This window comes from Candoia aspera, chromosome 1, assembly GCF_035149785.1.
Source record: "Candoia aspera isolate rCanAsp1 chromosome 1, rCanAsp1.hap2, whole genome shotgun sequence".
In the NCBI taxonomy this organism is placed as follows: Eukaryota; Metazoa; Chordata; class Lepidosauria; order Squamata; family Boidae; genus Candoia; species Candoia aspera.
The window spans coordinates 272,610,688-272,630,574 of NC_086153.1; the positions used below are offsets into that span (position 1 = coordinate 272,610,688).

At 41.0% G+C, this 19,887-nt stretch overlaps 2 protein-coding genes across 4 annotated transcripts in view; one reads left to right on the plus strand and one right to left on the minus strand.

The window, feature by feature from the left end:
• Positions 1–774: 774 nt before the first annotated feature.
• On the minus strand, positions 775–12,172 carry ACP2 (acid phosphatase 2, lysosomal). Of its 3 annotated transcripts, XM_063289730.1 has the most exons (12): positions 11,792–11,876; positions 11,353–11,520; positions 11,128–11,223; positions 10,539–10,625; positions 7,997–8,149; positions 7,506–7,604; positions 7,302–7,391; positions 4,500–4,632; positions 4,323–4,411; positions 3,930–4,036; positions 3,232–3,407; positions 775–3,145 (listed from the first exon to the last, which is right to left on the minus strand). In XM_063289730.1, exons 4-12 carry the CDS (start codon positions 10,617–10,619, stop codon positions 3,012–3,014), a joined length of 1,062 nt encoding a protein of 353 aa, XP_063145800.1. In that variant the 5' UTR covers positions 10,620–10,625; positions 11,128–11,223; positions 11,353–11,520; positions 11,792–11,876; the 3' UTR covers positions 775–3,011. The 3 variants fall into 3 exon arrangements, with proteins under 3 accessions (XP_063145800.1, XP_063145799.1, XP_063145801.1); XM_063289729.1 differs by lacking the exon at positions 11,353–11,520 and having other exon boundaries at positions 11,792–12,172; XM_063289731.1 differs by lacking the exon at positions 11,353–11,520 and having other exon boundaries at positions 11,751–11,830.
• A 4,168-nt stretch (positions 12,173–16,340) lies between these two features.
• NR1H3 (nuclear receptor subfamily 1 group H member 3) overlaps positions 16,341–19,887 on the plus strand; it is a 41,158-nt gene continuing 37,611 nt past the window's right edge. The window contains exon 1 of the mRNA XM_063289733.1: positions 16,341–16,542. The gene's annotated coding sequence lies outside the window, so the exon portion shown is untranslated. The remainder of the gene's footprint in view (positions 16,543–19,887) is intronic.

Genomic DNA, 19,887 nt, shown 5'->3' on the forward strand with positions numbered 1-19,887 from the left:
CTATAGAATGGAAGGGAAAAAATATTATGGATATTTGAAATTGGTGATTAATGGTGATTATTAGTGATTATTAATGGCGATTTATTAGTGTCCTGAAATCCAGGTATAACAATAGGAAAAACAAAGCTGAGAACTTTCTGCCTTAATGCTTGGTTGGTATCTTGCTCCATTCATCCTAACTCTTCCCTTCATTCTCTTTTTAATCTTGATCCTGCTTTTTTTGAAGAAGAATTTCAAGATATGAATTCCATACCATATATAAATGTATAGGGAGATAGAGTTCTGTATTAGTTTTAAAGGCCTCTTATGAGTACATTAATTTGTATACAGTATAATTGAATCAGAGTTGGAAGTGACCAAAAAGGTCATCTAATGCAACCCCCTTGCTTATTGCGGGATCCACTGGAGCATCTCTAACAATCTACCATCTAGCCTCAGAGAACTCACCATATCATGTGGCAGTCTGTTCCACTGGCTGATAGCACAGTCAGGAAATTCTTGATGTCTACCCTGATGCTAAATCCTTGTAGTTTTAACTTATTGTTCTGGTCCTGTTTCTAGGGCAATAGACTAACACCATTCCCCCTTTAATACATAACAAATCTAGATAAATAGTGGATTATTTACTGGGAAGATGTTCCCGTATCAGATTCCTTAACTATAATTCGCCTTACCTTTGATGCAAAAAGTTGTTATGGTGCAATGGATTGTCTATCTCTTCTTGTGGTTCAGCTACTAGACATGTGCAAAAAGAGCAAAGAAAGCAAGCAAAAATCCAGTCCCACCTTGGGTTTTAATGAAAAGATTTAAAAAACGATCAAGTGAATTACAGCAACATTCAGTTTCAAGGAATAAATCATACAGTTTTTCCTCATTTTGTACCAAAGCAGATTTCCCATTTTGTTTACAACTTAGCCTGCAAGAAATTGGCGTATTAATGGACTTGACTCATTTCTGGAAGTGATTTATATGAGTTTCTCTTGGCTCTGACTTCCATCCTGCCCTGCAGGAGACATATCATATAGTTAGTTTAATATAAAAATAGAGAAAGACAACTTCAAATGGAATTGGTTAACTTTTTGGCAAATTGGACTGTGTACTTTTTGGCAATAGGATACTAGTGTGTCTTTAGAGGAAGTGTAACATGTGCAGTGTTTTGTAATGACCAGGCTGGACTTTTCAGTGTCTCCTTTCAGCCGAATTGCTACTGTTTTAGCCCAGGAAAAACAAACACACAACTGAAATTTTTACTATCTCCTGCCCTTTTTAGATACTTAGATATATTTTATTATGGTCAGTAGCCAGTACTGTATAGCTCTTTTTAAGAAGTCTGTTTTAAGGAAAAAGAGTGGATTTCTTTCTTTCTTTCTTTTAAAGGGAGGCTGTTCTTAGCATTTAGTCCTGATACTGCAAACAAGTTGATGGGCTGAGCTCCAATTGAAGATAAGAGAGTATCCATATGGTAGAATGTTGCCCTGCTGGGAAATATGAAATAGCGGCTTGTTTGTGGAACTTGTTAGAAAGCTTGGAGCAATAAATTAGAAGCTGGGAGTTTTTTGATATTAAAAAAAGTGCTGGTTTTCTGGCCGAAATGGCAATTATGCCATGGATTCTTATCTTCAGATAAACTATACTTATTCAAGGATGAAGGAAACACGTTCACACAAGTTCAGAAGCAGTTTTGATCATATAGAATTCAAACCTAAGGAAGGCACAATTTTCTCTGAAATGTGAGCTAGCATTTTGATTATAGTTAAAAAAACTGGCTTTACCTTTGTGAGTGAATCTTTGAATTTACTATAGCAGAGCTTCTGCCCTTGTGATTTTTATATGCCATACAGTATATAATACTTCTGATGAGGTAGTATATGTAATATTTTTCTCCTCATAGAGAGGAAGAAGAAACACATTTATGCTGTGTTGTATTATGCAATGCAGGAGTATACAATTTTAGGTGAAGTGCAATCAGTGAAAGCCAATGAAAAAGTGGGGCAATAGGAAAAGTTTAAGCAAGAGCCAAGAGAAATTTGTGGCACCAGCATCAGTGGAATGGGCACTCAAGGGGAGATGTGAGAACTGCTGATCCCCCAAATGGAGAGTAATCTGTATAGTACATAACAATGGAACCTACTCAGTTGCAGTATCTGGTCTTTGACTTCAGCAGCATATTTCAAAATGAAGTTTAGGAATGTAAATTCAGAGACAAAAATATTTTTACCACAGGTATTTGATACAAGACTTTTGAAGGTCTAAGTGTGTTTTTAAAGCACATGTTCTTTCAACATTCTTCTGGTCCAAAATATTGTGCACGATGTATTGTAGGTGCATAAATAATGGCTTGAATGCATGTATTTAAGCAAACTCTTTCCTGTTACAAAGGGCAGGGAGGAATCTAATCCCAGTGTCCTATCTGAGTATCTAAAGACTAAGAGTAAAGTACCTATAGCACAGTTTGAAGCACGTTGACTTGGAAGTAAATCCCATTATGGCAGTTTCTATTGAGTGAATTTAAGATTTCATCTTATGACTGTTTTCTACAATGAAGACCCTCATTTGGTTTCAAATTACTGACTCAGTGTTGAAGTGATCGGTTATTGCTGGTTTAGCATCATGCCACTGTCACAGTGTGGAAGAGACTTACAAGTGGCAACTACTAGACTGAACAAGGCTTTTTAAGTGGGCTACTTTTCTGTACCAGTTTTAAACATTTAAGACAGTATATTGAGTTCAGAGAAAGAAAAACATATCCTCCTTGTTGAGCTAGTCACACATTGAGAAATAGCAATCCAAGACCAAGCTGGCATTTTACTCCTAGTGATTAACTGCATTACGCTGTGGTAGATCGAATACATTTGCTAGTCGCAACAGCTCCACTGTCAACTCTGGTCTTTTGCTTTAGAAGCAGTGATCAAAACCAATCAGTAAGATATTTAGTCATTGAATGAAGCCCCATTTGTCCCTGAGATCAGCACAGTTTTCTCTTGCTGCATCAGGAGGGGTTGAAGCAATTGTCAAGGCTGTTCCTCTCCACTGGAAATATGTCTGTAGCCAAGAGGACGGGACTTCACACGGAAGAGTACTGTCAGGAGCAGAATGGTAAGTAAGAAGAGGAGAGATCCACAGACAGCCAAAGTCACAATAAGTTCTGCAAAAGAATGAAGCAAAAACCATCCTGATTGTAATGTTTAATCTTACAAGAATCTTCCTCCTGGTTCATCCAGTCTCACTCACCTGTGTCTTTCATGGTGCTTACTATCTGACATTCCTGTTTCCAGTCCTGTGAAATAACAGGCTCTGTGAGTTGCAGAAACTGGACCAGGGGGCAGCGCTGTTCACAGCCGGGCAGCTGCAGTGCATAAGGCTCCTTCTCGCTCTCATTCCGAAAGAACATCTCCACTGAAAAGTTACTGGGAGCAAAACAGGTAGGATAGAAATGGGTATTAATGATTTGTCAGCTGTTTTATATCACATTTTCTATGGGACTCAAGCACTGAAGCATACAACTCCTGTCCAGCCTTTTAACTTCCTCCTTTGTAATCCAAAGGTTGGATTGTGCCTCTCTGTTTGGAAACAAGAGGAAAGAACACTGTCCTTATTGCAACTTAGCTATTTCTCTGGTATGTTTTCATCTGTATCAGATCACAGGCTATCATGTGAAGGCAATAACAGAAGTGGAAATAGTTTATCATTAAGTATCATGTCCACAAGTGTATCAAAGTAATTGCATACTTCTGGCTATTATCTCATATATCAAAGCTAATTTTCTTGGTAGAAAATAACTTCTCAACAGATTGGAAAAGGTAACTATGGATTGCTCTCAAGATTGTAATTTTTTTTTTAAACTTATTTTTCTTTTCTGAACATGTTCAGCACTCAACAACTGCCTCTGAGTACTTACATCCCTTTGATATACCAAGCAAAGCCCTCACCCATCATCATCTTGGTACAGTTCAAATATGTGACATGAAGCATATGGTGCTTGTCTTCCGTTGTAAACATTCAGAGCAGTCTGCAGTGCTGCGAGAGTGGTGTCATGCTAAGGAAAGAAGAAATGTGTGAATCTCCCCTTACTGTGCATGGAAGAAGATCTAAAATACATTTTCAAAGTGAAGAAAGTTCCTGAACTACAGTAGAACAAAAACAAATGGGATTACAGAACCATGGGTTAATAGTTGGCATTTGTTCTTACAATGAAGGGTATTTGGTAGTGTATTACAGAAGGGAAGACACTGACAGCTATGGGAATCTGTTCCTTGCATCTGCAACAACAAGGAAGGGTAAGATCAGGAAAGTAGGCAGCTGACGCAACATGCCAAACTTACTGCTGAGTACATAAGCATTTTAAAGTGGTGGGATGCTGAGACTTTTGTCGCTAAGGTAAGATTCTTCCTTATTTGAGAGAGAAGAACTCCTGCAGAAAGAAAGAAAAAATACTAGATCCTAATCTCTTACAGACACTCCCCCAGCATTACTTGAATAAACATTTATTCTTTACTTACCGCCCTGCAGACGAGCTTTCTCCACTCGTCTATGGATCCCAAAAATGAAATTAAAACTGAAATCTTTTAACTGCTTCAGTTGTGTCATCACCATAGGAGTTACCCATGCTGGAAGATGCATTTTGTGCATTTTCTAGAAAGATACCACAAGAAAAAGGTGTTTACCCTTTGGAGAATGAATGTGAATATTCCTAAAATCTCAGAGCTGTAACGTTTTGTCTACAGCCTGTTTGCAGCTTAATACAATTTTAGAGTGGTGGGGAGAAAGGGAAGAATAATGTACAAAACCAACAGCATTTGGTAATTAATAAGTGGTACACCCATTTTTCATCAAAATATTTATAATAGCCCTAACACTAGGGACGCGGTGGCGCTGCGGGTTAAACCGCTGAGCTGTCGATCGGAAGGTCGGTTCGAAACCGCGCGGCGGGGTGAGCTCCCGTTGTTAATCCCAGCTCCTGCTCACCTAGCAGTTTGAAAACATGCAAATGTGAGTAGATCAATAGGTACTGCTTCGGCGGGAAGGTAACGGCGTTCCGTGACGTCATGCTGGCCACATGACCCGGAAGTGTCTGTGACAATGCCAGCTCCAAGGCTTAGAAACGGAGATGAGCACCGCCCCCTAGAGTCGGACACGACTGGACTTTACGTCGAGGGAAACCTTTACCTTTACCTTTACCTAACACTTAATTCAGTGTTGAAGTGTTTTTTACACAGGGTTATAGACTTTCAAGTTTGAAATGTTTCTTTCACATTGACTATGAAAATTTTAAATTGATAGCCTACCTGCTACTCTTTCAGCAGGAAAACTATTTTGGTAAACATTTTAAGACATTAATAGGGCTGAACAGTGTTTTTGATAGGCTTAACATCAGCTGTGAGTAGAAACCCACTCTAATGCTTTCAGTACACCACTTTTCAGTGTAGTTTTCCTTATGCTGCATTCAAAGCCATTTGGGAAGGCTCCATTTTAAGAACATAATTCAGATACCTTGCAGAAGTCTATGAAAATACTTTAAACATTTGGCTAATTTGTTAATAGTAATAGTATGATGCTTCTGTGATACACATATTGGTTTCAGCTAGCAAAGTAGGTTTGATAACAAAAGAAAAAAAAGTTCTTTCCTAGACTCAGTAGATAGAGGGAAATTTATTTATCAATAGTTAGAAGAACACATCTAGGCAAGCCTATTCTAGAACTACACCCCACCCATTACTTAAGCTTGTTCTCTTGTGTCCATTCACCAAGTTACATTTTTTCTACCCTGAATATTCATTTCAGTACTTGTGAAGTAGCATCAGAGTCCTTTGTTGTTCCCCAACAGAACACAAAGTAACAGATACTGCCATTCTGTACAGTACTCATAAAAGAACAGGCCTCTGATCGAGTTGAATACTCTTCATGATCACACCCTTGATCCACTGACCTGGGTACAGAGGTGATTTAGGGCCTTCCAAATCAGCCATTCTTCCTCTTTCAAGCAAAGAGTTTCTCCTTGGCATTAATGCCCATATCATCCTCTGTGAGGTTCCTCGGTCATGTCTGCTATCGTTATTCTCTAACAGAAGTCAAACTGGTATTAATGTTCTTATTACCATAAGGAAACTTCTGCATGATCTCAATCATCTCTGTCTGCAAATTTTGCTAGACTGAGGATGTCTGTCATCCACCACTGCTTGAAATAATATGTCAGATTATACTTTTTCTATAGCAGCATAAGTGTTGGGTCACATATGCTAGGGACAAGTCACTGAAATAACATGTCTGTGATTTGGCCTCCCTCAAATTATTGTGTGAACATGAGCAGCAGCGTGATGCTGGGAATACGGAATTGGGTTTAAGATTAAAATGTGATGTGATGCAGTATTACTGCTGACAAATGTCAAATGCAGACTGTAACCTTGTTTCTATTGGTCAGTGTTAAAGGAACCTATCAATTTAGGCTCATGTATCAGATTCAACCCAGGTTTCCATCAGTTTACCACTCTAATTTGTGGAGTAATATCTCCATTTACCATTATCACTGTTAAGATCACCAACTAGAATTTCCACATTACCAGCTCCACAAAATCAAAAGTCATATATGGTGGTTTGTAAAGCAATGTGACTAAGATTTCTCCTAATCTGATGTAATCTGATATATGTCTGAATTTTTTTGTTACACAGATCAGGGTGTGTGTGGAGTTATGATACATCTTTCTACATTACTTACACTAATATCAGATGTATCTGTCAGTAAGAATATGGAGAACAGGGTTTGTCTATATCACAGTGGTAAAGCCTATATGAATGGAAATAATTCACTTTTATGGAAGAAGAATGAAAAACATGTTTTACAGGAATACAGTTTGAATAGGGAAGCCTTTTCCATTCTGGACCTCAGTCATCACAGCCTTGTCATTGCAGAAAGGGAAGGGTGGTATTGTGTGTCTTCTCTTGTACCAATGTCAGAGGGTCTCTTAAGACAAGAGTAGATTGTTTGAAGGGGGAATCGATAAAAAACACCCATACATACATACCCTTCAGAGAGAAAGAGCATCCATTTTTAGGAACCAAGTTACATATCAAAAACCTTTCTTTTTATATGGCTATCGTATGCATGGTAGGTATACAATAGTAAGACTTCTGAGTAATAACAGAAGTATTTCTGCCCAACACAACTGCGTCATGAAAATTGTCCATCAATCTGTAATATCTATTTTAAGTAGCTCTTGAGTAAGAGCATAGGTAGCTTTGAACACTACTAAGACAATTTTAAAAAGCATTGAAATCAAATGACTAATTTATACCAGAAATCTTACCTCACAGAAGAGTGCATCATACACACTCCAGACAGATTCAAGGGAAACATCCTGAATTCCTGTCATGTTTGCCACCATCTTCAAGAATTGCTGAAGAAGTAAAAAACAAATTAATCTCTTCTTTCTTTCTATGACCCCCAACAATTATATAAATAAAAATTTAAAATGTATACAATGTATAAACATATATAAAAAGCAATATACCATATTCTGGATGGTCTTATTTACATACTCTGGCGTCTGCCTGGTTTCATTTTGCAGCTGTTCATAACGGGGACAGGGCGATAATGGAAACCTCAGGAGCTGGAAAGAGGCAACATTGATATTAGATTAAAAAAGTTAATTGGAGCACAAATCCCTCTTTACGATCACTAAGTTCATGGCAATCTGTTTCATTATGAGCTACCTATCCTAAGCAATTTCTTTTAGTTAAGAAATCTCTGGAAACTAAAAATCAGAAAGAGTCCGGTAGCCCCTTTTAAGACTAGCAGCTTTTACATTAAGGCACAAGCTTTTGTGAACTACAGTTCACTTCATCAGATGCCACTGTACCTCCCAGCTCTCCTACAATGTCTGGAAATTAAAAGTGAAAAAGCAGAAGGGTGGAGCTCAAGGTAGAAGAAAAAAAGTACTGAAGAGTTTTTTTGATAGAAGCAGATCCAATCTTTCAGCACTGACCTGTTAAAATAACTCACCTGCTCCATGTGGTCAGGTACAGTGTGTACAGGGATAGGCTGCCAAGAAATATTGGGGTTAAACACCTGCTGCCCTTTTGGAGGATACAATCCTGCCAGATTTGCCTCGGCACTCATCAAGGTCCGATCAAAATCTGTACTGCGAACGAAGATCTGCCAGAGGAAAAAGTCAAATACAAGTGGATTTCCTTAGTGTCACTGTCGTTACTATACTCAGGTTGTCTAAGAACAAACATGGGAGGTCTATCTGAATCAAGACTGCACATCTTGAGCAGGCAACATTTTTGACCCAAGAGCTGTGGCTCAAAGTGCATCCACACAAATACGCATTTTCCGACCCATTATTCATCATGCAGTCAAAATTGCTGCTACGGATGGGAGTTTTTTGTTCTTTTTCCCAGTGACTTTGCACAAGTTGACTAGTTTTCTGTGATCTAGAGCAACAGGGTTGGGGGAGGGAGAAACCATGAAGCTTCCCATTCCCTCCAAATAATGCTGCCCCAGATGGTTGAGTTCCTGCTACAGGATAATTCTGAACAGGACTACTGGGAAGAATAGAAAAAAACAGGTGATTTCTTTCAGGGCTGCTGGATGGTAATGATCTAGGTTTCTACCTCTCCTAGTGACCATGGAAAGCAAAGAATCTGGAAGATTGTTTAAAGTATGGGCACTGGGTGCAGTAGAAAATAAGTAAACCTATAGCTAGATAAGCTTAAAAAATAATGCCAATAAACTTCAATGAGGAGTCCAAGCTCTGTATCTCAGGAATAGGACCTTTAGGAGCAATTGTGTTTTAGGTCCAGATCAGCTTCCAATTTCACAGACCCATCAAGACTCCATTATGATACAGCTGTCATGGCTAGAAAATCTACCCCACCCCGCTGCCACAAGAGCTATATTTCAGAAACAAGAGTGGTCATTTTATTGATTTCTCCATCTCTGCAGAATATGGATCACACTGAATTGTAAGCTTATGTTGAGTGAGTTGTCCATAGAAATAGGAGTTTTTCCTTTAATAGTTCGAGGCATATCCACATATTTGTACATGAATCTTACAAAACAAGCTTGTTCTTGACCACAGCACATTGTGCCATAAATGAACAGATGCCAGGTGAACAGATTGTCCAGATATGTGTCACAAACAAACAGCTCCCTGAAAAGGGAATTACTCTTTGATGGTCTAAGAGATCTAAATTAAATCGAAAATAAAACTTTCCTTCCCTCCTTTTAATGGCTAGTTTTCCTCAGTAAATCAGATATAATTTTACTGCAGGGGAAAAAACAAAACAAGGTACTAGGCAATTGAGAATTTCCTTTTTCCCTCTGTAATATGTAAAGTTACATGCAGATAGCAACATTGGCAGCGTATCATTCTATCAGGCATCAAAAACAAAGGAAGGCTGGGCTGGGCTTTATCAATATGTGAGGATAAGCTGCAGTCAGTATGGACCAGTGTTTCTCAACGTTGGCCACTTTAAGATGCGTGGACTTCAACTCCCGGAATTCCCCAGGCAGCATGGCTGGCTGGGGAATTCTGGGAGTTAAAGTCCACATATCTTAAAGTTACCAAGGTTGGGAAACACTGGTTTTGACTCAACATGACTTATTGAAGCTCTAAGTCCAAGTCAGTGTCTCATAATACTTCACACTGGCTAGTTTGGATGTCACATAAAATTGGATCAATCCACCATTCTAAGACTCGGTTTATTTAATAAAGATGTACTGAATAAACAATAATGGGGTAATAATTATAGAGCTGGGAAGGGACATTGAAGCTTTTGAGCGCAATCCCCTGCTCAGTGCAAGAATCCTAATCAAAGCATCTCATACAGACGGCTACCTGTCCCCTGCCTAACATAGCTAACGAAGGGGAGCTCTCTGAGGAATTGGTTCCATTGTCATTATTAAGAAGTGTTTTTAAATATTCAGCTGGAACCTGCTTTCCTAAAAATTCAATCAGTTGTTCTATGTCCTTAATACTAGGATGAGAGAGAAAACAAATCTTAACCACCACCTGTGTGACATTGCTTCAATGATCTCAAAGTGCTGTAACTCTTTTTCACAAACACTATTACCAAAGCCAGATGCCTTCCATGCTATCTGTGTTCATCCGATTTCTGTTTCCTAGGTGAAGTACTATACACTTGTCCTTGTTAGATGTGTTACTTTCAGTTAATTTCTTTTGGTTATCAAGATTATTTTGAATTTTATTTCTATCTTCTAGGGTACTAACTATCCCACTCAATATTGTAGGATCTGTAAAACTGATAAGCATTACCTCCATCTCCTCATCTGAGGCATTTATATGAATATTGACTTAGGTCTGATCCTTGTGGCACATCACTCAGTGCCTTTCTCCAACATAATGAAGGTTCATACAACAGATGATTTGGTTGAAAAAAGAAAATTACCATACATACCTATCACACTGTTCTCTTTTGGGGTAAAGCAATGTTATGCAAAGTGCAGAGAAGGAGTAAGAAATAGTAAGAAAAAAAGAGCATGTTGGACTGATATCACCACCAATATGGAATCCACCAACCTCTTGTCTATTGTATGAAGCATTCAGGAATCCATTGTAACGCCTACGAAGAGCTTGGCCCAGTTCCCACTGTTGCTGCATCCCTGCCTATGAATATCAACGGTGACAAATTAACAGTAAAGCAGGTCTTACTGCTATTTTACAAAACAGCACACAGTGAAAAGAACACTTTACAGCTGGAATGTTCTCAGTGCAGGAAATGTGAACAAAACTTCCTGAAATGGAGGAAACAACCCCTCTCCTCAGACACCTGCTTTCTTTCCCTCTCCCTCTTTTTAAATTCTATGTTGTTGTTACAATAAAATAAACTTTAAAGGGGCAGCTAATTATAATAAACAATCACCTCCTTGGATTTTGAGAGAGGACTGCTTCTTGGGATAGCAAAGAAAATAGGAAATAAAAATAGCACTCCCACACCAAAAGGGGGAAAAAAATAACAAAGGAGGAAATGTCAAACTGTTGCTAAGAGTGCCCTGATTTCTTTAAAAAAAAAAAAGGCAGGGCAGTTGTTCTTCATTCCCCTTTTTTTAAAAAAGTACTTCCCTTGAGTTTTAAGGTCCCACTGGCAGTTTCTTTCCGGGAGTCTCACCTGAGACAGCTGTCCAAATCCCTGGGGCCAGGCGCTTTCCTGATAGGGATCTCGGGGATAGGCCTTCACGGGAGAGCGATCTCCATGACGATACAACTGAAGGGAATCAGAAATATATGTTCTGGGTAGCCCATCACCATGCCTGTGGCTGTTTCTAACTTAGTCTGGGCCAGAAAGGGTTGGGGAAACGTTACTTGGCTCCAAGGCCTGGAGGACTGTTATTACCCGGGGACAGCCGTACCGCGCGAACACCCTCTCCCGCCTCTGCTCCGTCGTCTAAGCCCTTTCAATCATCCCTGAACTCTTCCTTTCCCACGCTCCCGCAATCAACAACATGCGGAGAATTGTAACGTCTGGATAGCAACAATACATGCGAAGATTTCACCTCGCAACCTGCAAGAAAAAGGCAGGACGTAACCCAATGCACACTCCTGATGCCACAAAAGCGGCTGGACAGGGCAGCAGCGCTTTTCTGCCAGGCTATAAAGCGTCAGGCTTTTAAAACGGATCTCATGGTTAGTTTCTTGGCAGCCGACAGATTTTTTTCCCCTTCCCTCTCTCTCTCTCTCTCTTTTTCAACCCTTGGGACGTGTCACCTCCACCAAATGATCACCCTCTGGTACCTCCGCTTAGCCTCCTCCCGCCCGGGGTGTTGGCTCCTCACCAAAATAACGAAGCGGAGACTCCGGTTCTGGGCAAGCGACGTGGCCAGCGCGAGGGTGAAGACCAGAATGAAGGTAAAGGGAATCCCCTTCCAGTTGCAGCGACTCTTCCCATCTTCCATGTCTCTCCCCTCAACAATCGACGTTCCTTGTTCGACTTCCGTTCCTGGGATACAGTGAGCATGCGCCACTTACCCGAGCATGGTCAGTAGCAGCGTCTGAAGCTCTTTCGCAGGCTTCGCGTCTGCCGTCTTTTCGGAGAAAGGGGTCTTGTAGAGAAAGGGGGAGAGCGATCAGGGAATGGTAGGATTTGGAGACCTGCTACGTCACCAAGTGGAAATAGGTAGAACTTGGAGATGCCCTTAGTTCGTTGCCGAGTAGGTGGCTATCGTACCTTCGGTCTTTCAGCAACTCTCCCACAAAAGTTGCATATCGCGGATCAGGTCAGGGAAGAATTTGTACAGTATCAGCAAATCCAAGAGGGTGGCCGCGTGGGGAATGAAAATGGAGCTATTAGATGCAAGAAGGCGCACTTTTAGAAAATGGAAATCTTGCTCAAAAGAGAACAGAAAGGAGGAAGAGGAGCCTTGGACTACAAACGTTGACCGTATCGCCACGAAGTTAAATGCCATAAGAACCGACTCCCATTCCCCATGCTGGCTGGGGAATTCTGGGAGTTGAAGTCCACACATCTTCCAAGTTGCCAAGGTTGAGAAACGCTGCATCAGACTGTTAGCCAAGAAATAAGATAGTGTTCTAAACGACGATGAGAAGTCTTGATGAGGAGCTTAGACAAGTATCTCTGCCTGAATTTGTATTTTTAGGGAGGGAGTCAGACAAACCGGGACAAATAGTGGTGATAAATACATGGAGGATAAGGTTCTCAGTACCCACTTATGGCATCTTTGTCTCACTTATGGTACTTGAGACAAGGAGCCATTACTTGTAATTAGGTAGGAACACAAAACAACGTGTCTCCAAAGCTTTCCTGAGGGGTTGCAGTTCAGATGAACTGAAATATGGAACACTTGGGTGGTTCTAGATTTCAGCCAAGACAATATTCAGAGATGTCTTATGGGATGAGTAGGGCAAGGCTGGTGCACCTCACTGTTCTCTCTCCCTCTTGCCCGTGGCCTGGACACCAGCTCACTTGCCTGTTCCTTTCTCTACTTTATGCCATGCTTGAAACCAAAGATACTTACTTACTTACTTATATATTTATTTATCAATCAAACTTTATCACCGCCTATCTCCCCCACATGAGGGTAATTGGTGGTGGCTAAGGGGAGGTAGGAATAGAAGGGACCTGGAAAGATCAGTGGTGGGTGGGTGGATTAGAAACACTGTACTTGAAGCCAGTGGCAATGGCTGTCCAGTTGGCACCCCCTTGATCCTCCCAGCACTTACCTTTCTCTACCTTCTCTTTGCTACCAGTGAAATCCTTGCCTTAACCAAGGCATATCCAACCAGTCCATGTCAGCCTTCCCAGGTAGACCAGACAGGAAATACTACCAGATGAGCTTTTACTTTATTGTATAGTAAGACTACATTAACAGAATCTTGCAAGCCTGAAAGTACAAATCTCCTGCCATCTCTTTTTATAGCTTGATAAGTTAGGGGGGATCCTTTCTGAGTTTATTTCTTTGCCCGTTATGCAACTGTGGGCTCCTCCCAACACCCTTGTATCTGATCATTCCCTAGGCAGCATCTCTTCCCCCACAACTCCCAAGGTCATTCCTACATACCATTACAGTCCACCTGGGCTTCCCAGGATCTTCCTTTCTCTATTTTTCCTTATTACAAGCTTGATTTCAATGACATCATCAGCTGCTAAATGGATGTAGGGAAGTGCTGGGAAGATAAGGCAGTGGGCAGATTGGTTGGATATGCCACACTTGCAGACCAGAACAGTGATGGCTATCCAACTGGCCCGTCTGCCCTCCAACCTTTCCAGTATCTTCCCTTCTTTGCCACCTCTTAGCTGCTGACAAAGTACTTGTGTTTTTCCCACTCCCTTTCTTTGCAACACTTCTATCAAAAGGTAGAAGTCCTTGTTCCAGTCCATCTGTGATCTGTTCTGTTCTGTGGTCCTTGTCTGGACTGGAACAATGGGACCTTCTTTACGAGGAGAATTGCAGCTGGATGCTGCATCCAGACTGGGGAAATCTCTCTGGAGGAAGGAGAGATTGTTGAGTTAATCCACATACTCTGGACAGCTGCTCCTTGTGAGTAGACCACAGGAACTGTTGTTTTGTGGTCGGTGTATGAGTTGAGTGGTTGGGAGTCAAGGATTCCATCAAGCTCATACTAATAATGCAGCCTTTTAAGGACACAAAGCTCAACTGGGCCTCATTTCTTAATCACTTTTTGGACTATAACTGTTAAGGTTAAGACCCTTCAGATTGGCAAGGTTTTACTGTATTCATCAGGTCAGTTTATTTTATTTATTATTTATTTATTTTCTATCCTGCCTTTTAAGGGACGCGGTGGCGCTGCGGGTTAAACCGCTGAGCTGTCGATCGGAAGGTCGGTGGTTTGAAACCGTGTGGCGGGGTGAGCTCCCGTTGTTAATCCCAGCTCCTGCTCACCTAGCAGTTCGAAAACATGCAAATGTGAGTAGATCAATAGGTACTGCTTCGGCGGGAAGGTAACGGCGTTCTGAGTCGTCATGCTGGCCACATGACCCGGAAGTGTCTATGACAACGCCGGCTCCAAGGCTTAGAAACGGAGATGAGCACCGCCCCCTAGATTCGGATTCGACTGGACTTTACGTCAAGGGAAACCTTTACCTTTACTATCCTGCCTTTTATTATTTTTATAAATAACTCAAGGCGGTAAACATACCAAATGCTTCTTCCTCCTCCTATTTTCCCCACGACAACCACCCTGTGAAGTGAGTTGGGCTGAGAGAGAGTGACTGGCCCAAAGCCACCCAGCTGGCTTTCATGCCTAAGGCAGGACTAGAACTCACAGTCTCCTGGTTTCTAGCCCAGCACCTTAACCAGTAGACCAAACCTTCTCCTGAGAGAAAGATGGTTTAAATTTGATTTTAAAAGCTTTGAAAATATATTATTTTTTGAATTATACAGGAAAAGGGTGCTTAGAATATGGAAAATTAACAATAGGTTAAGGGTGCAGATGGATTTGGAATTATAGCTTTGAATTAATTAGAAGAATAATTCCCATGGGAAATGGCGATTGGGTTTTTCTAAGAAGAAATATGATAAGGAGACCTTGAAGGTTGCACACTAGAGGGAGCTAGAGGATAATAAATTTGTTCATTTTACAAAAAAAAGAACGGAGCATAAATCCTTAATGGATGTTTTTGAATACTGGTCTGCAAAATTACTTGATAAGATAGACAGAGCATGTGTCAATGAAGTTATAGAAGAAAACAAGCTACAATAGATAATTTTGAAATTAATTTGAAGGTGGATGTAAATGTGTCAAGCAGTGAGAAGGATATGGAGGAAGATGTATTGGATACACAAACAAAATGGATGGATATCTCACTCCCTAAAGGAGATGTAGAATAATTAAACCAGAAAAGTGATTTGGATAACTTTTTCTTAATGGCTTTACAAAAGAGCTCTGCTGAGATCTTAAAGGACTTTATGAGAAGAGACCAAAAAAACAAGGACCAACTTTACTTATTGGATGTACAAAAGAAGTCTGTTAAAGTTTTGAAAGATTCTTGGCTTTAAAAAAGATGAACAGAAAATAAGCTCTGGGACTATTTTTGAAGGGGTTAAAAATACAATTCTTAAAAATTCAGGGGAGGAATACAAGATCAGCTTATTCAATCAGGGCTAAAATAGAAATTTAGTTATATCTGGTTTCCCTTACTGGACTTTTGCTGACAGAATGACAAGGTTTTTGGACTTTGTTTTTTAGTTAAAAGATGAGTTATGGGGTGAAGAGAGTTTATGTTGTAGAGATGGTGATAAGCTATTAAAATTGTCTTTACTTGCTGGGATGAAGGGTGAAGTTACCTTTTTCCTTTTAACACTTTTTTCTTTTGTATTAGCTTTTATTCTATTTGTAATTCTTAACAAAATTATTTGAAAAAAAAATAGAGTGATTTGAAGGGCCACAGTTTTAATGAATCGGGAAACAAACTCAAAGCAGCTAACTAAACGGTGGGTGAAGGTTCAGCAAAATGTGCGCATTCAGCTACAACAAACCATTCCTCAGAATGCAGGGTGAACTCAGTTACTATTTCAGAATGGGACCACCTTCCACTGCTCAGACTACCCGGCTCAACGTGGCAAGCCTTCCGATTTCAGCAGAAGCTCCCGATTCTGCTGGGGAAAGACCACAGTACGCACAAATAATGGCATTAACAAGGACACCCACGCGCCCACCGATTCGGAGGAAAGCCGGGCGGAGGGACGGTGTCCCATGTCTCCCCCCCCCACCGCCGCGATTGGGTGGTATGCCTGTCCCTCGACCAGGATGTAGCAATCGGGCCGGGGAAAAAAAGGACCGCCAGGGGGTGGAGTTGGGGAAAGTTCAGGCATGTGACTCGAGAGCGGCTGCTGTTGCTGCAGAGACTCGCGTTACCTCACTGTCACTTGTACACAGTGGCCCTCCTCAACCCAGAAAGACGGAGCGCGAGGCTGACTTAGCGCCCCCCATCCTGCCTTTCCCTGAGAGCCGCTTTATCGACATCGGCTCCTTTCGGTTGCCGTGCGGAGCGCGTCCCTTCCCCCTCTGGGGCCGCCACCGTTCCCGGACCTGCTATTCTGGACCGGTAACTACTTTCTTTGCGCGATCTCCCCGGCAACTCGGGAATGTGGTAGCGTCCTCTTGAGAGCGCGCCTTGCTTCAGCAACCCAGGGGGTCTACCTAATGTTCCTCGGGGGGCGTTGCTAGGAATTCCTCCTCGTGTCAATGGGAAACTGGAGGCATCGGCGCAAAACCACCTGTTGGCGCCACGGCATCCACCATACGGGGGCATTTTTTGAGTTGCTGTCAGGGCCTCCGGAGCAGAAAGGACTCCGTTCGTGCCTGTAAGTTGGTCCTGTTCTCCCAAAGTGCAGGTGAAGAACTGCTGGCCTGATTTAGCGAATAAAGCTCTAGAATTGCCCTGAGAGGGCTAAGTAAAAGAATACTCACCCTCTGGCTATCATTTTTGGGCGCAGATTAAGAGGTGGGGCAAAGATGGGTGAAAAAGCAGATGTGAAAAAGATGGGTAATTTTCAAAGCAGATGTGCAATGGTCGCCTACTGATTTCTAGTACAAAAGTATATAGCTTATTCTGGAGTTTTGCATCCAAAGCTGCAAACGTAAACACACTTCCTTGGGAATTAAGTTCATTTAGATCAACATGGTGTCAGGATAGATTCCCATCCATTCATTTTGGGGTTGGAGAATGGTAATGTGAAAATGCAGCAGCAGCTTCAAGATGCCATTCCCTTGAGTCTTGCAGTCATTGTGAAAGGAGATTGAATGGAAAACTGGCTAGGTCACAAAGTAGCCAGTCACATTTTAGTCTGGAGTGCAGGTCCTGCAATCAATTGATGGTTCCATATGCTTTATTAACCCAGAATATTGGTTTGAATAAACTAAGGTTTAACTAGCCATGGATAAATGAGTCTTGGGGAACTATATGGGTGCAATATTATTTCTAGTAAAGTCTTCAGGTTGAGTCACCTCCTGAACACTTTGTGGACAATCCATGTAGTTTTCTTAGCAACCATAGGTAAACAGTTTGTCACTGTTGCCTTCCTGGGTGTTTTTTCAATTTCCTAGTCCAGCCTACAGACCTGAGATTCTGTGGAGGTCTCCCAACCAAATATAATCAAATATAAATATCCTCCAAGCTCAGAGAAGGTCAGTTAGATGTTGCCATCTGCTGTACCTCATTATTTATAATAATAATTGCTATTTGTGACAAATCACGTCAGCATTCCAATCACCAGGGAGCTCATGAAACATGCAGATGTAGCTCAGCTTAACTTTTTACCTGTGTAAGATTTTTGGAAATTTATGTGAAAATATTATGGCCATGATTCCACATCTTCAGAGGGAACTAATGGAGATGGCCTAAGATCCACCTTACTGTGTAAGATTGTCTGTGGCACAATGTGTAATGCTGCTTTGACTTCAACCTGGGAAATCTTTCTGCAGTCATAAACTCAACAGATGGCCTTGATCAAGACACTATCTTTCTTTCTCATCAGTTTTATAAAAAGAGACAGTGTACTTTATCCACACAGGAATGTTATAGATGCAATAAATATTTAAACTGAAAGGCTCTAGATCAGCCTTGCTCAGCCTTTTGACCCTGGAAGAACCCTTGAAATATTTTTCAGGCCTCAGGGAACCCTTGCACATTCAGGCTCAAATATAGGCCAGAAGTTGCAAAATTATTATCTTTGTTTCATGGGTGGGCCTGTATATCTTGCATTGTGTTCTTAAACTAAAAATAAAGAAGGAAACTTACTTTTTTAATGAGAAGTTGCCCGAATTTGAAATAATTTTTTAAATAAATCGTGATCTCCCAGGGAACCCCTAGTGACCTCTCGTGGAACCCTAGGGTTCCACGGAACCCTGGCTGAGAAAGGTTTGAAGGCTTTAAGGAGAACGTATCAACTGCTGTTATTAATCATGATGACTAAATGAAGCCTCCATGTTCAGAGGCAGTGTGCTATTAAATAACAGCTGCTGGGGCTGACACTGAGAGACAAGTGGAATGATATTGCCTTCAGACCTGATCACAGGAATTAGGTCCTGCAAGATACTAGAGTAAACAGTCCTTTGATGTAGTACAGCAAGACTCTTATCTTCAGTAGTCAGTGGCAGAGTATAAGATGCTGGCTGGGTTCACACAACCTGCTAAGCTGCAGTTAATTGGCATAGTATGACTCAGTGTATTGTGCAAAGCAGTCAGTGTGGTTACTTTATGATTCACTGTGTTAGCATATCCAGAGAGCTGAGTTATTCAATAAGACAGGAATAAGCAAACAATGGGGTATTGTATTGTGCAAGTACAGCCAATGCTACTTTAGTACGCATTATACTCTTTTGGCATTGTAGGAGGAGAGCCATGTTAGTCTGCGGTAGCAAAAAATCAGCAGTCTGGTAGCACCTTTCCTGACTAACAATTTTATTAAAAGGCACAAGCTTTTGTGAGGTGCAGCTGTTCTGTGAGAATCATTCACATAATTCACACATTGCACTGACCAAAATGTGATTTTTTTTTCATTTTGGCTTGGCATGTTATTGCTAATTCAGCAAACCATCATTTAAAAATAATGGTTTGATATGTGGGGCCTCAGCTGCAGTCCTCAGATCCATGCCAGTGGGCTTTTTTATTTCTGCCAAAGATGCAGATCATAAGCTTATTCACCTCTATCACTTTGGCTTTGGGTTGACTTCCTGTGAACTGTTTGGTTTCCATGGTTCATCGAATCATACAGTTGGGAGAGACTAGTTGGGTCATTGAATCTTATCCCATGCTTAGTACAGAAATCCAGATTAAACTATCCATGAGAGATTTGACAAATGACAGAAACATTAATAAACACCTTTTGAGAATGATTTTTGAGCTAGCTAATTCTTATGCCATCCAGCCCACATTTATCTAGCTCAGGGTTTCTCAACCAGGGTTCCATGGAACCCTGGGGGTCCAGGAGAGGTCACTAGGGGTTCACTGGGAGATCACTATTTATTTAAAAAATTATTTCCAATTCGGGCAACTTCCCATTAAAGAGGTAAGTTTCATTCTTTAGTTTAAGAACACTGTTAATGCACATATACAGGCCTACCCATGAAACAAATATAATAATGATGTAGACTTCTGGCCTACTGTATATTTGAGCCTGAATGTGCAAGGGTTCCCCGAGGCCTGAAAAATATTTCAAGAGTTCCTTCAGGGTCAAAAACATGAGAAAGCCAGATCTAGCTTATTAATCAAAATGCCATAGGGCACTTTGTCAAACATTTTGCTGAACTTAAGATATACTATGTTCATAGAATTCCCACAAAGTATTAAGGAAGTTATATATTCAAAAAAATGAGGTAAATCTAGCAAGATGTGTTCTTGACAAATCCCTACTGACATCTGATAATTATTTTATGTTTTCTAGATGAT

Excerpts from the sequence above, each read along its gene's own strand:
- ACP2 (XM_063289729.1), bottom strand. The coding sequence starts at position 11,911 with ATGGAAGATGGGAAGAGTCGCTGCAACTGGAAGGGGATTCCCTTTACC. Across the intron at positions 11,224-11,791 it reads GTCTCCGCTTCGTTATTTTG|TTGTATCGTCATGGAGATCG; the intron begins GTGAGGAGCCAA and ends GATTCCCTTCAG. Across the intron at positions 4,633-7,301 it reads ATGATGCACTCTTCTGTGAG|AAAATGCACAAAATGCATCT; the intron begins GTAAGATTTCTG and ends GTATCTTTCTAG.